The 23,263-nt window shown below is 47.2% G+C and overlaps 1 protein-coding gene across 4 annotated transcripts in view; it reads left to right on the forward strand.

Moving 5' to 3' along the window:
• Positions 1-23,263, forward strand: part of DOCK11 (dedicator of cytokinesis 11) — a 481,846-nt gene that overhangs the window by 271,205 nt on the left and 187,378 nt on the right. For all 4 annotated transcript variants that reach the window (XM_073543480.1, XM_073543481.1, XM_073543483.1 and 1 more), the window contains one exon: positions 1,181-1,228. In XM_073543480.1, coding sequence (XP_073399581.1) covers positions 1,181-1,228 — 48 coding nt within the window. The remainder of the gene's footprint in view (positions 1-1,180; positions 1,229-23,263) is intronic.

Consider the following 23,263-nt stretch of genomic DNA (forward strand, 5'->3'; position numbering starts at 1 on the left):
TTTATATTGTTACATTTTGTTTCCTTACTTTGCTAGTATCCTTAGTGCAACCATCTGATTGCTTCTACTATATTAAATCAAAAGATGAAAATTGGTCCTTATCTAATAAGGTGTCACGATATCAATGTGTAAATCAAAAAGGTGTATCATATCCTCAGGGATCAGGTGAACACAATGACAATTTTGAAAAAAATATGCCTGAATAAAGTTTTATTAACACATGCAAAACATAACTGCAACAATGTTAAAATAAGGTGCTTCTAGTGTGAGAAACACAGGGACATGTTAACCAGCACATATCGATGAAGACATTCTATGCTGAGATGGTATCTCTAAGTTATTATACGATATTATACCCTAAAACAATGGCATCAAGTGTAGCTAAAAAATGGAAAAATTTAAAGAAATGCTGTCCAACACAGCAATAAGAAGATTAAAGTGCATATTAATAACATTTCTCCTGGACTTCAGGGAGACTATTTAATCCTGTGGTAAGGAAAAAGAGCAAGCTGGCTTGCATGAAAGAATCAAAGTATCATAGAAAGTGACAATCTACTAATGGACCACTGAATGTAATATATCAATGAATTGACAAATATGTCAGCTGTGCAAGTAAGAAGGTGATGATGAGTAGTAAAGTGCCCAGTATAAGGATTGTCACTTACTTATCGGAGTGTCTCAGGCTGGATGAGTCCCATGCCTCTCTGCCCCGACGCACGTTTTGTCCTCACTTCCTCAGGGGGCAGTTAACTAGAAAATTGTCACCTTCTATGATGCTTTGTTTTGTTTTTTCCCCAAAGCCTTTTTTCCAGCCTTTTGATTTTACATTGTCACGTTTGAAGTGGGTTCAGTAATAATTCACTTCATGACTTTTCTGTCTTACAATTTAATGCTGGGATTAGTTGAGTCCCCCAGAGCAAAACTTCTAAGCTAGCATCCTGGTGGGACAACCCATTTAAAGTGGTCTTCAGGGAAAGAGATGAAAATTTAAATACCCTACATAGGAAATAACTTCTGCATTATATTATTTTTCAAACTATACATTATTTTTATAATTGTAGTATTAATATATATTGTTGGACATTTGCATATATAATCTTCATATATTGTCTATATACATGATGTTATTGTGTACAAGGCATTAAGTTGTGACAATTATGTGATCTTTCTTGCTTTATAGGGCTTGCCTATTCCATTTCCGATATGCAGGAAAAAGGAATATTGCAAGGTAAGAGTTTTACATAGTTACTTGCCTTTTGGATTTCTGGAGTGAATACAGTGATTGGTTGGTAAATTACATGTGAAGTAATTGCCTTTTAGTCTAAAAGGGCCTGTCACACTAAGCGATATCGCTAGCAATATCGCTATAACTAGTGACGTTATAGAGATATTGCTAGCGATATCTCTGTGTCTGATACTTACCTACGACCTGCTCCACCACTGGTTATCGCTGATCGCGCGAGAACGTCCAGGTCTGTTTCTCGTCGTCAGCTTCCTGCGGCGCTTCCTGTGGAGAAACGAGCGACGAGCGTGGAGCCGGGCTGGAGGACGCAGGATCGCCTAGTGTGACAGGTAAGTAGTGACCCCCGTCCCCTTCGATGTCGCTGGTGAGATCTGCCTGTGTGGCAGCTCACTAGCGACCACTTAGCGATGTACCAGCGATATGTACCAGCGATCCTGACCGCGTCATATCGCTGGTCGGGATCGCTGGTACATCGCTAAGTGTGACAGTACCTTAAGACTTGACAGCAGCTCATATTCCTGCAAATCAGTGTATCAGTAGTTTGCCATGATAGCATCGTGACCTGTATATTTCTGTTTTAGAAAAAAGTCACAAATCGCCTACTGCAAAAAATTTCAAAATGGTCTGTAGTGATTTAATGCAGTGGTTGCACAGTGGTTTGCAACATTTTAAAATAAATTGGAACAGTCATGGTTATCTTAGGCCAGTGATGGCAAACCTTTTAGAGACCGAATCCCCAAACTACAACCCAAAACTCACTTATTTATCACAAAGTGCCAAAATGGCAATTTAATCTGAATACTGAGGTTTTAGTTTAGAAAAAAACAACTCATGCAGAGAGAAGGTGGGGGCAACAGAGAGCAGCCGCAGACAGGAGCAGGGGTACCAGACTGCATATATAATGGAATATGCTTTCTATCCTGGTACATACACCCTCATGCTGGGATATGCACCTTCATAGTGGTATATGCACCCTCATCCTGGTATATGCACCCTTATCCTGGTATATGCCATTCATTCTTGTATATGCCCACTATCGCGATATATGCTCCCCTTCCTGGTATATGCTCCCCCCCAACCTGATATATGCCCCCCCATTCATGTATATGCCCCCATCCTGGTATATGTTTCCCCTCATCCTGGTATATGCACCCCCATCCTGGTATATGCTTCGCCCCATCCTGCTATATGCTTTTCCAATCAATGTATATGCCCCCATACTGGTATATGATCCCCCAAGCCATGTATATGACCTCCAATTCATGCATATGCCCCCATCCATGTATATTATATATACTTGTACCGGTCTGCAAACGATGTCATATGAGGAACGGTTACAGGATTTGGGAATGTTTAGCTTGCAAAAAAGAAGACTCAGAGGAGACTTCCCATAATAGCTGTCTACAAATATCTCAAGGGCTGTCACATTGTAGAAGGATCATCTTCATTCTCATTTGCACAAGGAAAGACTAAAAGCAATGGGATGAAACTGAATGGGAGGACACACAGATTAGATATTAGCAAAAAACTTTTTGACAGTAAGGGTGATCAATAAGTGGAACAGGCTGCCACGAGAGGTGGTGAGTTCTCTTTCAATGGAAGTCTTCAAACAGAGGCTGGACAGACATCTAACTGGGATGATTTAGTGAATCCTGCATTGAGCAGATTGGTTGGACCAGATGACCCAGGAGGTCCCTTCCAAATCTAACATTCTATGATTCTATATGCTCCCCCATCCTAGTATATGATCCCCCCATCCTAGTATATGCTCTCCCATACTTGTATATGATGCCCCCTTTTCTTGTATGTGCTCCCCCATTCTTATATCTGATGCCCACATACTTGTATATGTCCCCCATCCTGCCGTCACCGCTGTTCAATGCATTAAAAGAAAAAAACACAATAAACACTGCTGCTCACCTTCCTTCCTTTCCCCCCGGCGCACCATTTCATCTTTTGAAGCTGGCAACTGATTTCAATGTCCAAGTGATGTCACTGCCATATGCCCAGTCGTGTGTACGCCGACATCAGCTGCTGACCTCTGATTGGCCAGCAGCGTGTATTGCGGCGCACAGACCTGGCAAGTTTGTGCGCTGCAATAAACTTCAGCTGGATGTGTGTCAGAGGACATGTTAGGCTATGTTTACACTCAGTATTTTTTATGCAGGCAAAACTGGTTCTCTTGGCAGAAAACAATTACGGTCAAAACCCAAGTTTTGCAGTATTTTTGCTGTTTGTTTTTTTTTAGCTGTGTTTTCACCACATTTTTTGGGGAGTTGATTTTTGCAGCCTTTTTCTTGGTGCAGATTAAATGTGTACTTTGTCTACAATACATGTTAGTTAGTTTTATCCACCAAAAACGCACTTTTGCTTTCTCAGTGCTCTCTATAAGTGAAAATATGCTGCAAAAACAATGAAAGAATTGCCGTGATCCAGGTTTCAGAAACTTTGCAGTTCTCCAATTCAGTAAGGAAAAAAAAAACTAAAATAAGCTTTTACTGGGTCTTTAAAATGCTGATTCTTGTTTGCACAAAAAAAGGTTGCAAAAAAAGCTACAAAAGCGCTGCATGTGAACATAGCCAAACAATTTACTGTAACTTGTAGTCTCTGCATGTTAACATAATGTCATTGTCAAAACATATCTTCAACAAGATATCTATAAGTGCCCCACACTTACTTTGACCCCATAGCAGTATTAACTTGATGAGACTCATTTGTCTAGTCCAAATGGATTGCAAATGACCAGTTAAGGCTGCCTACTACCCTATTTCATGGTGGCTAAGTTCTCTACCATATGGTTTTTACAGCAAAATAATATGGCAGGGAAAGAGAAAATTTTTCCTATGAAGATATCAGAGTGTTTCCCCACCTCCTTACCATGTGTACCTACCTGACATGGTGCGCATGAGAACAAAGCAGTTAATAGCCTAGCCTAGTTATCTGTCATTGTGCTTTATGGATTACTACAGGTAACGTGACAGCGTTTGAATGTTCTCTTCATACAGATCAGTGTCTCTTTTTTGTCTTCTGGAAAATGTTAGTTTAATGTGACAACACATAATCACTGTGTGTCTAGCAGCAAGATAAATGTCAGCTCTCACAATAAAGCATTCCTGTGTGACTGGTCACATATATCCTTTGTTGTGTCCTTTCTCTGTAGCCAAGTAACATTCTTTTCTGGTAACTAGATTAATCATCTCTTGTTCTTGGAAAGATCGAGACATTAGGGCGCAGTCAGACGGGCGTATAACACAGACCAAAATCGCATTGCAGTGCTCGGACTGGCCGGCAGCTCCCCTGACCCGATTGTGACAGCTACATAGAAGAACATGCTGTCTGTTTGGGTCAGGAGAGCTGCCGGCCAGTCCAAGCATTGCAATGCGGTTGTCATCAATTATATGGCCTCCTGACTGCGACCTTAGGAAAAGTGCACACAAATAAATGCAGAGAAACTGGAAATTCTTAGATTCTTTACTGTTACTAAGCTGAGTGAAAACAAAAAAAATTTTTATATCAGAGTTTCTTTTTATCTGGTTGTGAAAATACATTTTTGACTCCTTAAAGAGGTTTTCTCCTTCGTCTCATTGAGGGACACAGAGACTGTGGGTGTATGCTACTGCCGTCTGGAGGCCGACACTAAGTATACAGGAAACAAGTTAGCTTCTCCTCCGCCGCATACACCCTCGCCCCGATAGCGGGCGGAAACCAGTTTTTTGCTTAGTGTCTGATGGAGGCACACACAGTCTGGATCTCTCCAGACTATTTTTTTGTTTGTTTGTTTTTTCTCGCTATGAAGATGATACAGGGGCGATGGATCCTATTGAAAGGGTCCGATCTCCCCAAACCATCAACGGGCGAGCACGCGTGAGTATCGCCTCCGCGTATCCTTTCCCACACCGAGGGACATCTCTGGGACTTTTCCCCAGACATCTATTTTTCTTTTTTATTTTGTGAAGATAAGACAGGGGCAACGCATCCTATTGAAAGGATCCGATTTCCCCAAACCAGCAACGGACGACCACGTGCGAGTGTCCCTCCACGTATCCTTTCCCGTGACGTGGGACACTATGCCAGACTTAGCCCTGTCCACCCCTAGGTATCGAAACCATGGGCTTGCACAGAGGCACAAGACTAGTCTGTGCGGCCCCCACTGCTCCACCAACGCACAACGGCGGTGCTGCATGGCGGCGGACGGTCCCTCTCCTCGCCCCTACAAGGCGGACGGAGCTAGGGTGCCTGCACCGTTCAAAAATGGATTACCTCATGGCCTCTGCTGAGGGCAGGTATGGATGTCTGGGGAGGGCCCCTGGGCAGTGAGAGGCTTCAGGTTAGCGGTGCGGCCAGAGGTGGCAGGTTCTTGGGCTAGGGTTGTGATCCAGCAGTCTCAATTCCTCTCCCTCCTCCCCCCTCCTCCTTCCCTATACCTGCACGTGGAGGGCCGCGTTAGGAAGATTCCCCAGCGGTGGTGAAGGAGAGCGCTTCATGTGGGTGCCGGCGGGATCGCCGGGATAGCGGGGCCGCCAGTGCACAGGCGGGCAGTGACTAATTTAGCCCGCGACTTCGGCCTAGGCCGCGGGTGGAAGTTCCGCCCCCGGCGTGACGTCATATCCGGCACCGCCCCCCATGACCGGGGCGGGCGCTGGATAAAATTGAGGCCCTGGCTTCAGAGCAGGTTAGGCCGCGATCAGGAGAGCACTCGCAGCCTACCCAGAGGAAGGAGCAGGCAGACGCAGGAGCGCGGGAGAGACGCAGGAGGCGGGTAAGTGCGACCCCGTCCCGGAGCCACACTAGGGCATTAAAGGGTTACCCTCCTCCTCATTTCCCCTTGAACCTTCAAAGAAAGAAAAAAAAAAGAAAAAGAGAGTAAATTGGCCTATTTCAGCAGTATGTCTGGGAAAGGAAAAACGCACACGTTCCTTTATACCGCATGCATTTCCTGTGGGGTTATGTTCCTATGAGCGCAGACTGTTAAGTTATGTGAAGCCTGTAACTCCGAACGCGCCCAGGAGCCCTCCCCTGCAACGGAGCCCAGGGTTCTGGATCCCCCCGGAATGGGCATTATCACTTTCTCGGTCCATGGTTTCGCTTACGAAGGCGATTGAGACCCTTCAGACGGCTCGCCTGTTTGGGAGGGTTCATCCACCTCACAAGAGCCTCCGGCCTGCAGGGGCCGCACTCTCTCTAAGCAGACGCATAGGAAGAGAACCCATACGGCGTCTCCGGGCCCCTCCGGTGCTTCGGCATCCGTGAGTGCGGCATCTCGCTCACCGTCACCATTTTCTGGGAGCGAGCAGAGTTCAGGTGATGACTGGGAAGAATCCTTGGACCTGGATACCCCGGGGTGTCGGGAGACGGTAGATAGTCTCATTGAAGCTGTCAATCAGACTCTAGGTATTGAGGAGGATGTCTCCCTAACCACAGGGCATAAGATATCCTTTAAGAAGGCCAGGCGACCACATAGAGTGTTTAGCACTCATCCAGAGTTCGAGGACATAGTGCAGCAGCACAGGGAATGTCCAGACAAGCTTTTTTCCGGACAAAAAAACGCTAGAAACGAGATATCCGTTTGCACCAGAGCTCTGTAAGAGATGGGCGGAATCTCCGGTTGTGGATCCCCCAGTGTCACGCCTCAAGATCCTTGTTGTCAGTACCTAGTGGTTCTTCCATTAAGGACCCCACGGATTGGCTCATAGAAGGTTTAGCCCGCTCGGTGTATGAGGCATCAGGATCAGCGCTCTCTTCTTCATTTGCGGCAACATGGGTAGCCAAAGCCATGATGTCATGGTCAGATTCTTTGAATAAAGTCCTACAGGATAGAGACCTCCCGACGGAGGTGTCTGAGATAGCAAATCAGATCGCGATGGCGGGTGACTATTTAATTAATGCGTCCTTGGATGCGGCTAATTGCGCGGCACTAGCGGAGGCAAATGCTATCGCCATTAGGAGAGCCTTGTGGCTAAGGCTATGGCGGGCTGATTCGATTTCTAAGAAATCTTTAACTTCCCTGCCGTATCAGGGTAACCGGCTATTTGGGGAGAAATTAGACAAACTTATTTCGGATGATACAGGAGGAAAAAGCAGCTTTCTCCCACAGCAGAAGATTAGACTGCCTTTTCGTCAACCTCAGGCGCGCTTTCGAACATTTCGCACCCCCGGGTGGGCGACAGCGGCCAGTTCTTCTGCCCCAGCTCGCTACAACCAAGGCAAAGAGCGTCAGGTCACGTATAGAGCCAACCTGCTGGGTAGGATGCAGGGCCGACCGCCCAGGTCAAGGGGGGCCAGGTCCCAGAGGCTCTCAGCAAAATGACTATGGGCATCAGGTACCCGAAGACAGCGGAGTAGGCGGACGTCTGCTCAGGTTCTGCCACGTCTGGGTCGAGGTGGCACACAACGCATGGGTGGCGGAATTAGTGTCATCCGGGTACAAAATTGTTATGATTGAGTCACCGTAGGAGGCAAAGACAGAAATACAAGCTAAGTCCAGAAAACCAGAGAAGTTGGCAACTATCATATTGCAGACCCCTGAACCTATCAACACAACTAGCAGTAGCCGTGGGGGGTTCCTACGATGCCCTAGACCCCTTGATCACAGCCGGAGAATTAAATAGGCCTAAAGAAAGAAAGGAGAAATCTAAACTGCCCCAGAACAGACCCCAAAGCAATAGGCAGCCCCCAACAAATAATGACGGTGAAGCAAGATGAAAACACCAACACAGACAGAAAGATAGACTGAGCAAAGCCGGGGCCCAAAACTACCTAGATAGGAAAGGACAGGAAGGCTGCTGTCTGCAATCTGCAAAAACCCTATCAAAGACATAAGCAAACAAGCTGATATGAAAAAGACCCTGAAGCAGCTAGGCTTCAAAAACTAAATCAGCACTCAGGTATTTTCAGAAGACAGAGCTAAAGGAATTCAGCACACCCCAGCAGGGAATGGCAGAAATCCAGAAAAACAAAGCAAAACAAAGTCAAAGCACAAATGCAAAAAGCTGAGCAGCAAACTTAGCTTTAGAGGAGCAGGAATTCATACTGGTCTCCAAGGCTCCCACAGAGAAATCACCCGCAGGGCAGAAGGGCGTCGGCAGCCTTATATCCAGTCAGTAACTCCACTCAGCCAGTCATCATCATCAGCCTCAGGTGTTTGATAATCAGGCTCACTACCTTTCTTTACCAGAAGAGGGAGTTCCTCGGGCCTCAGTAGTGAAGGGGAAAATGAACTCACAACACAAAATAGAATATGTCGGAGATCCTCCAAGACGATTTTTTCTTTCCCGGCTTCCCAAATCGGAATCCCGGGCAGAGCCATTGTTAGGGGCCATCAGGGTTCTTCAGCGCAACGGGGTCATTGTCCCAGTACCAGAGTGCGAAAGAACTCAGGGATTTTATTCCAACCTGTTCACTGTCCCCAAGAAGGACGGAACAGTAAGGCCGGTTCTGGACCTAAAGCTCCTGAACAGGTTCATCAGAGTCAGGCACTTTCGAATGGAATCCCTCCGGTCATTGATATCGGCCATGGAGCAGGGAGAATATTTGGCCTCGATCGATGTCCAGGATGCCTACCTGCATATCCCTATTTTTCCCACGCATCAAAGGTTCCTTCGGTTTGCAATCGATGGTCGGCATTTCCAGTTTGTGGCTCTGCCTTTCGGGTTAGCCACGGCCCCCAGGATATTCACGAAGGTAATGGCGGTCGACATGGCCATTCTACATTCTCGGGGCATAGTGGTTTTGCCGTACTTAGACGACCTCTTAGTAAAGGGTCCGTCCTTTTGGGCATGCGAGGAAAATGTCAGCATCACGCTGAATACCCTATCTCGCCTAGGATGGTTGGTCAACGGGAAAAAGTCATCCCTTATCCCAGCTCAGAGGATTCCATTCCTAGGGATGATTTTCGACACTTCCCGAGTGTTGGTAATTCTCCCTCAAGACAAGGCTCGGGCGCTCCGGCAGGGAGTTCGGAGTCTTCAGCAACCAGGCCCTCACACTATTCGATTCGGGATGAGGGTTCTACAGAGGATGGTGGCGGCAATGGAAGCAATTCCGTTTGCTCAATTTCATCTTCGTCCCCTGCAGCATGCTCTCTTGGCATCTTGGGACAGAAGTCCGTTCTCCCTCGATCATCAGTGCAGGTTGTCCTCTCAAGTCCGACGGGCACTTCAGTGGTGGACGCGCAACTCCTCTCCTCTTCAGGGGAAACCCTTTCCCCCAGATCAATGGTTGATGATCACAACCGATGCGAGTCTTCTCGGTTGGGGAGCAGTTTTTCGCCATCACACGGCCCAGGGGCAATGGTCTCCTCAGGAGGCTCGTCTCCCGATCAACTTGTTGGAGATTCGAGCGGTGCGGTTGGCACTGCAGCATTTTCAGCACTTGCTAGCAGGACGCCCAGTCCGGGTTCAGTCAGACAACGCCACGGCAGTGGCGTACGTGAATCACCAGGGAGGCACGCGCAGCAGGGCAACCATGCGCGAGATAGAGCATGTACTCCGTTGGGCCGAGAGGCACCACTCGGTAATCTCAGCAGTTCACATACCAGGTGTGGAAAATTGGGCAGCAGATTTCCTAAGCCGGCAAGGTGTCGCGGCTGGGGAATGGTCCCTGCACCCCGAGGTCTTCCAGCAGATTTGCCAACGTTGGGGGACTCCGGACGTGGATCTGATGGCCTCCAGGGAGAACGCCAAAGTGGGCACGTTTGTCGCGCGGTCTCAGGACCCGCGAGCAATTGCAGAGGATGCGTTGGTCCTACCATGGAACCAGTTTCGGCTCCCATACCTGTTTCCCCCACTGCCACTTCTCCCGAGGGTCATCAGAAAGATCAAGACAGAGGGGGTCCCGGCAATTCTGCTGGCCCCAGACTGGCCCGTCGAGTATGGTACGCGGATCTAGTGCACCTCCTCGCAGACGTGCCTTGGCGTCTGCCGGAACGACCAGACTTGCTGTCCCAGGGGCCGATCTGCCACCCGAACTTAGGGGCCCTCTGTTTGATGGCATGGCCGCTGAATCTTGGATTCTGACCCAGGCGGGGTTTGGACGTGAGGTGGTTGCTACAATGGTTAGCGCCCGGAAGCCAGCCTCGGCGAAGGTTTATCATAACACTTGGAAGGTTTTCTTTCACTGGTGTCGAGAGCATGGGGTTGCGCCATTGTCCTTCTTAGTTCCCAACATCCTGGCTTTTCTGCAGTCAGGCCTAGACGCAGGTTTGGCCCCGAGTTCCCTCAGGAGACAGATATCGGCCTTGTCTGTCCTTTTCCAGCGAAAGATCGCTACCAATATGCAGGTCAAGACGTTCGTTCAAGAGGTCTCTCATTTGGTGCCCCCCTTTAGAGCGCCCATAGACACCTGGGACTTTAACCTGGTTCTGAGTGTCCTGCAGGAAACTCCTTTTGAGCTGTTACAAGAAATCTCATTGTCATACCTTTCCAGGAAGGTTGTATTCTTAGTAGCCATAACTTCCATTAGGCGGGTCTCTGAGTTGGCAGCCCTATCTTGTAGAGCTCCGTTTCTGACTTTTTTTAAGGATAAGATAGTCCTTAGACCACCGCCGCCGTTTCTGCCGAAGGTCGTGTCCTCTTTCCATATTAATGAGGACATTGTTCTGCCTTCGTTTTGTCCAGCTCCAGTACACAGAGTGGAAAGGGCGCTCCACACGTTGGACCTGGTAAGAGCTCACAGGAGGTACGTGTCAAGGACAGCACCTTTTCGCCAGACAGACTCGTTGTTTGTGATTCCCGAAGGGCGCAGGAAGGGGCTCGCTGCTTCACGGTCGACCATAGCCAGGTGGATTCGTCTAACTATTCAAGAGGCTTACCGTATTAGAGGTACGCCAATTCCAACAGGAATAGGGGCGCACTCTACTCAGGCAGTGGGCGCCTCTTGGGCACTTCGGCACCAGGATTCGGGAGAGCAGGTATGCAAGGCGGCAACCTGGTCAAGCCTGCACACATTTTCTAAGCATTACAATGTGCATACTCAGGCTTCGTCAGATGCGAGCCTGGGTAGAAAAATTCTCCAAGCAGCAGTGGCACACCTTTAGACAGGAAGGCATGCGGTTTGGATCGGTGAGTTGCTCCCACCCAGGGACTGCTTTAGGACATCCCACAGTCTCTGTGTCCCCCAATGAGACGAAGGAGAAACATGGATTTTTGTGAGTACTCACCTTAAAATCCTTTTCTCCGAGACGCTCATTGGGGGACACAGCACCCACCCTGATAGCCAGTTGGCTCTTGTTTATTTAATTAGTATAATTCCTTGTTTAAGGTAGGGTGGTCCTTTTTCAGACATATGATTTTTTGCGTTAAGGCTAATTTGTTTTTATGTTCTCCTACTGCTTTTGCACTAAACTGGTTTCCGCCCGCTATCGGGGCGAGGGTGTATGCGGCGGAGGAGGAGCTAACTTGTTTTTTGTATACTTAGTGTCGGCCTCCAGACGGCAGTAGCATACACCCACAGTCTCTGTGTCCCCCCAATGAGCGTCTCGGAGAAAAGGATTTTACAGTGAGTACTCACAAAAATCCATGTTTCAAAGTTCAGAAAACCCCTGTCCCCCTGCAGGTCCTTCTACCCCGGGTCCAGCGTGGAGTTTTCACCGTTGCTCCCGATATCTGTTATTGTCTGCAGTGCTGACATCACATCGACAGTGCTGCAGTCAATCAGTGAGTTTAGCGGCTCTGAGTGGCTTTTCGCATGTACTCTTGCAGAGCCGCTGAGTTTCATTATTGGCTGCTGTGCTTTCAGTGTGAAGTTAGCATTGCAGACAACAACACATACTGCTAGCAGTGGAGGAGAGTCAATGCTGAACCCGGGGAGGGTGAGTAAAACAGTTTTTTGTTTGTCTGTTTTTTGGTTTTTTTTTAACAAACTGCACATGGAGGACAGGAGGTTTCTGAAACTGTATAACCTCTTTAAGGCCACATTCACATGTTCAATATTTGGTTAGGATTTCGCATCCGTATTTGTAAGCCAACACCAGGAGGGGGTGATAAATCCAGAAGTGGTGACGTGTTTCTATTATACTTTTCCTCTGATTGTTCCACTCCTGGTTTTGGCTTACAAATACTGAGGTAAAAACGGACCAAACACTGCTGTGTGAACGTGGCGTTAGGGTATGTGCACACGTTAAATATTTGGTGCAGAAATTTCTGTACCATTTCAGCATCTCTTGACAAGAAAAACGCTGCTTAAAAAAAGTTTATTTATTTCACTTGCTTATATGATGCCATTAATTCTACAGCTCTTTACAGACATCATCATCTCTGTCCCCATTGGGGGTCACAATCTATTTTCCCTATCAGTATTTCTTTGGAATATCTTATCCATGCTTTTCTAGATTTATGAAGGTGACCATACATCATACATTGCTTTCAGCTGAACACTTGAAGGAGTATTCTGATTTAATAAACGTATGTCCTATTCATAGGACATGAGCCGAGTTCCCTCTTCGTGGCCACTGTGACTGCAGTTGTGGATGCACATGCATGTCTCCCTCCAATCACTTCTACCATTCTGAAAATGGCTCTGATCAGGTCAGATTTCCAATAAATCTGAATAGAGGGATCTATGCCAGTACAGCCTCCTCTTTATTGCAACGTTTTAAATAACCGCACCACATTGTTTGTTATCAGCGTTTAGCTCTAACTCGTACACAACCGGTTATTGAAGGATGATGAAAATCCATAAGCAAGGTGTGGTAGAGTACAAATGACATATTAACCCCTTAACGACCAGGGGTATTTTTGGTTTTGCATTTTCATTTTTCCCTCCCCTTCTTTCCAGAGCCATAACTTTTTTATTTTTCCGTCCATATGGCCATGTGAGGGCTTATTTTTTGCAGGACGAGTTGTACTTTTAAATGACACCATTGGTTTTACCATGTTGTGTACTCGAAAACAGGAAAAATATTCCAAGTGCGGTGAAATTGCAAAAAAAGTGCAATCCCACACTTGTTTTTTGCTTGGCTTTTTTGCTAGGTTCACTAGATGCTAAATCTAACCTGCCATTATGATTCTCCAGGTCATTACGAGTTCATAGACACCAAACATGTCTATGTCCTCTTTTATCTAAGTGGTAAAAAAAAATTCCAAAGTTTGCTAAAAAAAAAAAATTTGCGCAATTTTCCGAGACCCGTAGCGTCTCCATTTTTCATGATCTGGGGTCGGGTGAGGGCTCTGGGCTGACGTTTTTAATGATACCACTTTTGTGCAGATACGTTCTTTTGATCGCCCGTTATTGCATTTTAATGTAATGTCTTGGCGACCAAAACAAATGTAATTCTGGAGTTTTGCATTTTTTTCTCGCTACGCCGTTTAGCGATCGGGTTAATGCTTTTTTTTTTATTGATAGATCGGGCGATTCTGAACGCGGCGATACCTAATATGTGTATGTGGGATTTTTTTTTTTACTGTTTTATTTTGATTGGGGCGAAAGGGGGGTGATTTGAACTTTTAGGGTTTTTTTATTTTTTTTATTTTTAAACTTTTTTTTTTTTACTTTTGGCATGCTTCAATAGCCTCCATAGGAGGCTAGAAGCATGCGCAACCCGATCGGCTCTGCTACATATGGGCGATGAGCAGATCGCCCATATGTAGCAGATTTACTGCTGTGATTTCAGCGTCGACCACCGGGTGGCGCTGAAAGCCATATGCCTGGAACAACCATAGAGGTCTTATAGAGACCTCTGGTTGTTCAGGCAACATGACGCCGACCCCCGATCACGTGATGGGGTCGGCGATGAGGTCATTTCCGGCAGGGCGACCGGAAATGCTATTTAATTGCCCGCTGTGAGCTTTGACAGCGGGATTTAACTAGTTAATAGGTCTGGGCGGTCGGCGATTCCGCTCGCGCCTATTGCGGGCACATGTCAGCTGTTCATAACAGCTGACATGTCCCGGCTTTGATGCGGGCTCAGCGCCGGAGCCCTCATCAAAGCAGGGGAGATGTCTGATGACGGACTGTGTTCGTCATTGGACATTAAGGGGTTAAGGTAGTAAAAACTTTAGCGATTGTGCAAGGTTTGTGTATGCAATCATTATTAACAAGATTAAACCTGCGTGTGGTGCAGTGCCAAATGTCGGGATTTAGAGCACATTTTCTGGTTTGCATCCAGCTTTGTACTATATCACAGTAAAATGTTAATTTTGGCAAACCTAACTTCTTACCTATCATATTACAACCGTGTTCAGAAGGGTTAGGGCACAATTTTGGCATAAATTTTGGCATCGTATTCGCTGTATGAAATGAGTGTTCGGTCTTTTCAGGAGTCTGCTCCAGACAAGTACAAGCATATTGATGTGGTATCTTATGTAATAACCCCATCCCAACATGTGACATGCCCACTTTTCCTCTTTAAAAAGAAAGACATATTTGGTATTGGCACGGCACATCTGTAAAAGCCTGACCTATATAATAATTAAACCAGTATGATAAATGCCTTAAAGCAAAAAAAAAAAAAAAAAAGTCAAAATGCCAGAATTGCCATGTTTCAGTCAGGGCACCTCTGCCCCCACCCTATAAATGCAATAAAAAGCTACTCATACCCCAAAGTCGTAACCAATGAAAATATCAGCTCATCAAAAAACATGCCCTCAAAAGTCATAAGTGTTATAAAAACCATAATAGAGAATATCCTCTTTTATTACAAAGTATGTAATAAATTACCAAAGTACAGGTGTCCCTGGGAAACCTTCATCTCTAAAGTTGACAGTTTTTAAGTACATCTGTTTCTTACGTAGCGGTGTGTCATGGCTACCGTCTCAGAGCTTCCGTGAAGATACATGGTCACCACAAGACCAGACAGTTCACTGTTGAATGCATTAAGGATTTAAAAAATAGAGGTTACAGTCACTTCAGGGACATCCAGAGAAGAACTGAATAGGAGGAAATAGTATGTTTATTTATTTTAAACTTATCTATCGACAGGCTCATCATTTCTTCAAATATCTTAAGAGTATCCTCCAGTTTGGAAGTTATTTTGTATCCATATGATAAGGGATGAAATCCTGACCACCATCAGCAATCCTGAAAAAAATAGGATTCTGAAGAGCTGTGTGTGAATGGAGGGGTGGTCAGTCATGCACACTGCCTCTTCATTCATTCTTATGGGAGTGCCGAAGAACAGCGCATGGACATCTACAGCGGTCCCATTAACAATGTGCAGTGAACATGATCAGCCATGACTCTATTCACATGGGACTCTTCAGAGCCCCGTTTCTCAGGATCAGTTGCGGTACTAGCAGTAGGACCCTCAGTAATCAGGATATTTTCCCTATCCAGATGATAGAGGATAACTTTGAAACTTGACAAAACTCCTTAGGCCTCTTTCACACTTCAGTTTTTTTGCATCAGTTCAAATCCGCCAAAAAGTTAGAAAAGCGGATCCGTTCTTAACTGATGTGAACGGATGGCACAGGATCCGTTTTCAGACGGATCCTGAAAATGAGGAACTTTAAAGGAAACGCTGGCTGGGAAGGAGAGAGAGAGAGAGAGAGAGACAGATTTTTTTTTTTTTTTTTTTTGTCCGGCACACAGACAGAATTTCGGGTTAATTCAGTGTCTGGAGGATCCGCTGGGAAAAAAAACATTACAAGCTCCGTTTCAAAATCTTTGAGGATGGAAACGGACAGCAACATCACGGCGGATCCTCACAAAAACGGATGCAACGGACAGCAATCCGTCAGGATCCGCCACTAATGAAATTCAATGGGGAAAAAAACGGATCCTCAAAAGAAAATTTCGGATCCGTTTTTTCCAAAACCTGGCGGATTGTGACTAATTGTAAAAAACGGAAGTGTGAAAGAGGCCTTAGGCCCCGATCACACGTCTGTATAATACCAGTACCTGTATGGCAGCAGAGCAGGAGCAGAGTGTCATTATCATATCGCATCCGATGCTCTGGCCTGAGAGAATCATCGGATGCCATATGCTAATGGGACCCCAGCCTCATACTGATTGATACTCATGGAGATACTTTTGTCAGCCATTCAATTTCAGTAATCGGAGGTATTCAAATCTGGACTCATGCGCCAATACGATTTGGCACCTGGTTAGCGATACTGTGGATTGTTTTCCCTTAGCATATACAGGGCTGTGAATTGCATATATATATATATATATACCATATATACAGTGCCTTGTGAAAGTATTCGGCCCCCTGGAACTTTTCAACCTTTTCCCACATATCATGCTTCAAACATAAAGATACTAAATGTAAATTTTTGGTGAAGAATCAACAACAAGTGGATGTACAAAACTGATAGAGACATACCCCAAGCAACTTGCCGCTGTAATCGCAGCAAAAGGTGGCGCAACGAGCCACTGGTCTGCTTGTTTGGGGTATGGGATGAGGAGATCTGGGATCGATATAATGGGGGCTTCCTGCGTGAGACGTTATTTATGGCACGGAAGATACTGGCACTACGGTGGATGGGAACTTCATGCCCCTTTCTTAGAATTTGGATTGACTTGGTGAATTCGATTGTTCCATACGAGCGCACGTTATACCAAAATAGGGGATGCCCGGGTAAGGAAAAGATTTGGGGGAGGTGGAATTCCTCTCATATTACCCTGCAAGGTTGAGACATCACATACGAGATAATATGCTGTAGGATACTAGGCTGCGAAATAGTAGATATTAGTTGATGTAGTGGTAGTTGTAGTTTAGTTTAGGAATTTCTGATTAGATTTCATTATCTGAATAATGTGTTAAAGGCTTGTGAGATTTGATCGATATACATGTTTTATAATGTATAGCCAACTGTCCTTTGTGCATGCTTGGAAGGTTATGTACATGCTACCTTGTATTTTAAAAAAAAAAAAAAGTGTGCAATTTTTCAGCTCTATATTTTATAATGGATGAAAAAATATATGCTCTGTAAAAAATGCTTCTTATCATAGGCCAATTGTATGTTGTACATCTTTTATGTCCTGAAGTTCAATAAACGAATTTAAAAAAAAAAAGGTGGCGCAACAAAGTATTAAGTTAAAGCGGCCAAATAATATTGCACGCCCCACTTTTCAGTTTTTGACTTTCGACAAAAATATAAAATAACCAATAAATTTCATTCAACTTCACAATTGTGTCCTACTTGTTGATTCTTCACCAAAAATTTACATTTGGTATCTTTATGTTTGAAGCATGATATGTGGGAAAAGGTTGAAAAGTTCCAGGGGGCCGAATACTTTTGCAAGGCACTGTATATTTACGTTCAGGTACATTTTTGGAGCTCTGCAGGCCACTATTTTTTTTATTTAAAATGAGACAACTGAGGTACAAGTGAATTGGAGACTTTCACGTTTAATTAAAGGGTTTGAACAAAATTATCCTGTGAAACGTTCAGAAACTGCAACCATTTTTCTACAAAGCCTCCTTGTTTCATTGGCTCAAAAGGAATTGGGCATACTTTGACATAAATAAAATGTTCATTTTTAATACTTTATAGAAAATCCTTTACGGGTAATGACCGCCTGAAATCTGGGAGTCATGGACGTTGCCAAACGCTGAGTTTCCTCCTTTGTGATACTTTGCCGCCTTTACTGTAGCTAACTTCAGTTGTTGCTTGTTTGTGGGTCTTTCTGTGTTAATTTTTGTCTTAAGCGTGTGAAATGCATGTTCGATGGGGCTGAGATCTTTTGATTGACTTGGCCATTGCAAAATATTTCACTTCTTTGCCTTAAAAAAACTGAGTTGCTTTTGCAGTATGTTTTGGTGCATTGCTTATCTGAACTGTGATGTGCCGTCCAGTCAACCTTGCTGCATTTGGTTGAATCTGAGCAGAAAGTATCACCCTGTACTCTTCAGAATTCATCTCGCTGCTTTTGTCCGCAATCACATCATCAATAAACACTAGTCACCCAGTGCCATTGGAAGCTATGCATGCCCGCACCATCACACTGCCTCTGCCATGAGGATGTGGTGTGCTTTTAATCATGAACTGTTCTAAGCCTTCTCCATACTTTCTTCTTACCATCATTCTGGTACAGGTTGCTTTTCCAGAGCTGAGCTGGCATCTTGAAATGTTTTTTTGTGGCAAAGGCTAGTCTGACCTTTATATTTTTAGGCTGATTAACGGTTTGTAGCTTGTGGTGAACCCTCTGTATTTGATCTCATGAAGTCTTCTCTTTATGGTAGACTAGGATACCGAAACACCTACTTCCTGGAGAGTACTCTCCATTTGGTGGATATTGTGAAGAGAGTTTTTTTCACCATGTAAAGGATTTTGCGATCAGCCACAACTAGTGTTGAGCATTCCGATACCGCAAGTATCGGGTATCGGCCGATACTTGCTGTATCGGAATTCCGATACCGACTTCCGATATTTTTTCAATATCGGAATTCGGCATCGGAATCGGAAGTTCAAAGTTGATTGACAGCCTGACGTCATCATGATGCGCGGTGTGTGTGTAGTGTCGGTGGTGGGGTGCCGAGCTGGGGGGGTGATAGGGGGTGGTCCCACCTCTTACCGCGCAGAGATGATAACAGAGACACGATGAGGCAGATTCTGGGTGCAACAGGTCCAAGTTTATTGTTCACCGTCCGACTGACGGTCCTCGCGGTACACCGCGATATCTCTCTCTCTGCCCTCCGTGTCCAGGGCCGCTTCAACACCGTACGTTACGCTAGGGACGTATTTATATGTACCGTCCCGTCTCACACTGTGACAATCCTGACAGCTCAGTTACTGTGGCCGCCTTAGGCCCGTACACCATCAGCACTTTACTGGTCAGTTTCGTCGTAACACATACGGTGTCTTCCACCCAGAGCCTTGTCTCTGCTGCGGTCCTTCCCTGTCAGGACCACCCCCCTGACGTTTCCTCTCCTCAGTCCCCCTGGTCGGATTCTCCTCAGGGAACACAGACTGGCGTGGTCCTCCTGTCACCTGGGCTCCCCCTGGGGACTGGAATCTTCTGGAACCCTCCCTCAGAATTTATAACTTCCCCGGTTCCTTGAAACTGTCACTAACTGTCACCACGCCCCCCATGACCAACGGTTTCTAAAGCCCTAAGCTGCTGTAAAGTCCTTTGCTCACACTCCACCCTGCCATCTAATGGTCATCCCAAGGTACTGCACGTCCACTACACTTTCCTAGTTGTTTCCCCACTGTAATCACTGTCTCCTACCTACACTGTGCAAACCTATCTTTCTTCACTCTGACTAGTCCGTCCGTCCGTCAGGTCACCTTCCCTACACTCCCCCTTCCTTTGTCCATTGTCGACCTCGACAATCGTCATCCCTGCCTTCGTCGTTCTGAATCTACACCTACATTCTGTTGTCGGACCAGAAGTTGAGCCAAACCCACTATCTGCGGGGGCCGAACCATACTGGGAGCACTATGCTCTGAGCAGCCTACTGCTACTCACCAGCGCGCACGCCACATGACAACGTCTTTCAAATTGGGCAAGGTACACCCGTATTCTCTCTACGGCGTGTATCTTTCCCCTACTCTCCCCTACTGTTACCTTTCACTATCCGGTACGCCATGATCGAGGCCACTCACCTACCAGATCATTGCCGGCGCCCGCCTTTCCTTCTTCAGGGGTGTCCGTGGTGTTGGGGACCTGACCTAGGACGGCTGTCTTTCTCACGTCTTCCCATTCATTTTCCTTCTTTCAATTACATGTCATGGTCGGCGTCCCGGTCTCCCAGACCTCAACTCTTAGATCCCTACCGGATCTCACACTTTCCTTTGGTCCCGCAGACCTTCCCTTACCCGGACCTGTTGCATTTTACTTTGGCATATTATACAATAAACAACTTTATAATAGCACAAGTACCCATTTTTATATTTTTTTTTTCCATTTTCTTTTGCTCATTTTAAAACCAACATATAACAACATAACATTGCATGTCTTCTTTCTCCCCCCTTCCTTGGACCTGAACACTCCTCTCTTCTAAGTATCCCCGCTCTGTCAGTCTAACAAGTAAACATGGACTATCCTGTAAGAGGAACATAGAAAAACAGAAATAAAAATCACAGATAAACATTTTTTTTTTTTTTTTAAATCTGACCGCGAACTGTCCTTTTGACTTGCACAACGGTGCAACGAACTCTTGACAGTTCAATCCTCCTTTCAGTGGTCAGTAGTAAGGGACCCCACAACCGTGGAGCTCCCAGGATGCAAGAAGTGTCCCTTTCTGCAAGTTAGTATAATCGAGCCGTCCCGGGGGTCGTGCAGCCGCCATGCCAGCCTCTCTCCTCTCATGGAGCAGGTTCCAGACTTCTTGCCCCCTGGCCCTCTTCTTCTCTATAACTCCTGCGACCCAAACAGAGGGTCCGGCATGAGCCCTGGAGTCCGGTGGGCGGGACTTAACCGAGGAAGGGCATGGATCAGAGGCGGCCGATGATTTTTGCGGCTCAACAGCCACTGGGGCCAGGTGGCAAATGGGGACAACCGGGTCCTCGGAGGCTGGAATCACAGGGCCCACTAAGTCGGCCGCAGTCGACTCCAGCAGCGGCATAACCGCGGCCTCAGGACAGGCCGCATCCACTACTTCCAATGGAGCCGGAGTAACGGCCGGTTCCAACGACGCAGCTGCTATTAGCAGGGAAAGCGCAGCAGCATCTTCTTTGGGTGAGCTCTGCACTGGTGACTCCGGGCGGGGTAGTTCGGGGACATGAGCGGGGACCTCGCTCAGCTCTGCATACACCACGGGGCCCGTGGTAACTAGGCCTTCCGGTGCGCAGGGGGCCGCGTGCTGCAGCAGAATGGTGGGGGCCGCTTGCGGAGGCACTGGTAGGGCCGGGGGTACTCTCACCTTCCCTGGCGCTGCGGCCTCCGTTCCATCATCACGCAGTTTCCCCCGCAGCCTCCGTTCCTTGCTCCACTGTCCTGCGGGCCTTCCCTCCGGACTCGGGGGCTCCGCTGAGAAGTCCTCTGCTGGTATTGGTGGCAGCCGTTCTCGCTGACTCCCCTCAGGCTCCGCTCCCCGGCTCAGCATCCCGCTGCCTGCCCGTAAATCTGAAGATGACTTCTGGTGCAGCTCCATCTCTCGCCGCCATTGCCACTCTAGGCGGCTGATGCCCCGACACCCGCAGCATCTCATACCGTCCGTTGGGCAGCACTCGAATGGCGTCAGACAGCCGCAGCCAAGTTTTTCTTCTGTGCCACTCCTCCTGCTGGGTGGGGCGTTGGCAGACCTTTCCATCCATCTGCCAGGGTCCAATATATGGAAACGTCGGTCTCTGGGCATATATTGCTTCCTTTTGGGGTACGTTGGAGGGGGTCCCAGTCCATTCAACACGACTGAAAACACCCGGACCTCTCCTCTGCGCTGAAGCAACACCGCCATACTGCACAGTACCTGGTACCGCCCCGGATCCTCTGCTGGCCACACAGATCCGCCACAGCGCTTCCCATTTGTATTCCACAGGTAGGTCATTTGTAATCCACAGGTAATTGTAATCCAAACAGAGTAGTCCAAGTCCTTTTCCATTCTTTGAGGCAGGTCTGCCGCAGAAGATGGGGTATTAGTGGCGGCGATCCTGCCGACTACGCCAAATGTAGTGTCGGTGGTGGGGTGCCGAGCTGGGGGGGTGATAGGGGGTGGTCCCACCTCTTACCGCGCAGAGATGATAACAGAGACACGATGAGGCAGATTCTGGGTGCAACAGGTCCAAGTTTATTGTTCACCGTCCGACTGACGGTCCTCGCGGTACACCGCGATATCTCTCTCTCTGCCCTCCGTGTCCAGGGCCGCTTCAACACCGTACGTTACGCTAGGGACGTATTTATACGTACCGTCCCGTCTCACACTGTGACAATCCTGACAGCTCAGTTACTGTGGCCGCCTTAGGCCCGTACACCATCAGCACTTTACTGGTCAGTTTCGTCGTAACACATACGGTGTCTTCCACCCAGAGCCTTGTCTCTGCTGCGGTCCTTCCCTGTCAGGACCACCCCCCTGACGTTTCCTCTCCTCAGTCCCCCTGGTCGGATTCTCCTCAGGGAACACAGACTGGCGTGGTCCTCCTGTCACCTGGGCTCCCCCTGGGGACTGGAATCTTCTGGAACCCTCCCTCAGAATTTATAACTTCCCCGGTTCCTTGAAACTGTCACTAACTGTCACCACGCCCCCCATGACCAACGGTTTCTAAAGCCCTAAGCTGCTGTAAAGTCCTTTGCTCACACTCCACCCTGCCATCTAATGGTCATCCCAAGGTACTGCACGTCCACTACACTTTCCTAGTTGTTTCCCCACTGTAATCACTGTCTCCTACCTACACTGTGCAAACCTATCTTTCTTCACTCTGACTAGTCCGTCCGTCCGTCAGGTCACCTTCCCTACATGTGCGCATCATGATGCGCCGTCATTTCGGGCCTTCCGGGGGTCTCTGCCGGCCTGCCGGGGGGCTGTGTGGACTGCCCGGGGTCTGTACCGGCCTGCCGGGGGGCTGTGCCGGCCTGCCGGTGGTCTGTGCACCCTGTGGGGGTCTGTACCGGCATGCCGGGGGGCAGTGCCGGCCTGCCGGTGGTCTGTGCACCCTGTGGGGGTCTGTACCGGCCTGCCGGGGGGCTGTGCCGGCCTGCTGGTGGTCTGTGCACCCTGTGGGGGTCTGTACCGGCCTGCCGGGGGGCTGTGCTGGCCTGCCGGGGGGCTGTGCTGATGTCCGGGGGTCTGTGCAAGCATCGTCCGATGGGACTACAAGTCCCATCTGGCGATGCCTGCTACCATGACAGTGATTGACACATTAGCCAATGATGGGACAGTAGTAGTCCCATCATCCGGCTAATGTGTTAAATGTTAAAAAAAAAAAAAAAAAAAAATACTACATACATACTACATGCATGCTACATACATACTACATGCATGCTACATACATACTACATGCTACATACATACTACATGCTACATACATACTACATACATACTACATGCATGCTACATACATACTACATGCATGCTACATACATACTACATGCTACATACATACTACATGCTACATACATACTACATATATACTACATGCATGCTACATACATACTACATACATACTACATATATACTACATACATGCTACATACATGCTA

Source organism: Dendrobates tinctorius, unplaced genomic scaffold, assembly GCF_039654945.1.
Source record: "Dendrobates tinctorius isolate UK_male_01 unplaced genomic scaffold, ASM3965494v1 ptg000133l, whole genome shotgun sequence".
Classification (NCBI taxonomy): Eukaryota; Metazoa; Chordata; class Amphibia; order Anura; family Dendrobatidae; genus Dendrobates; species Dendrobates tinctorius.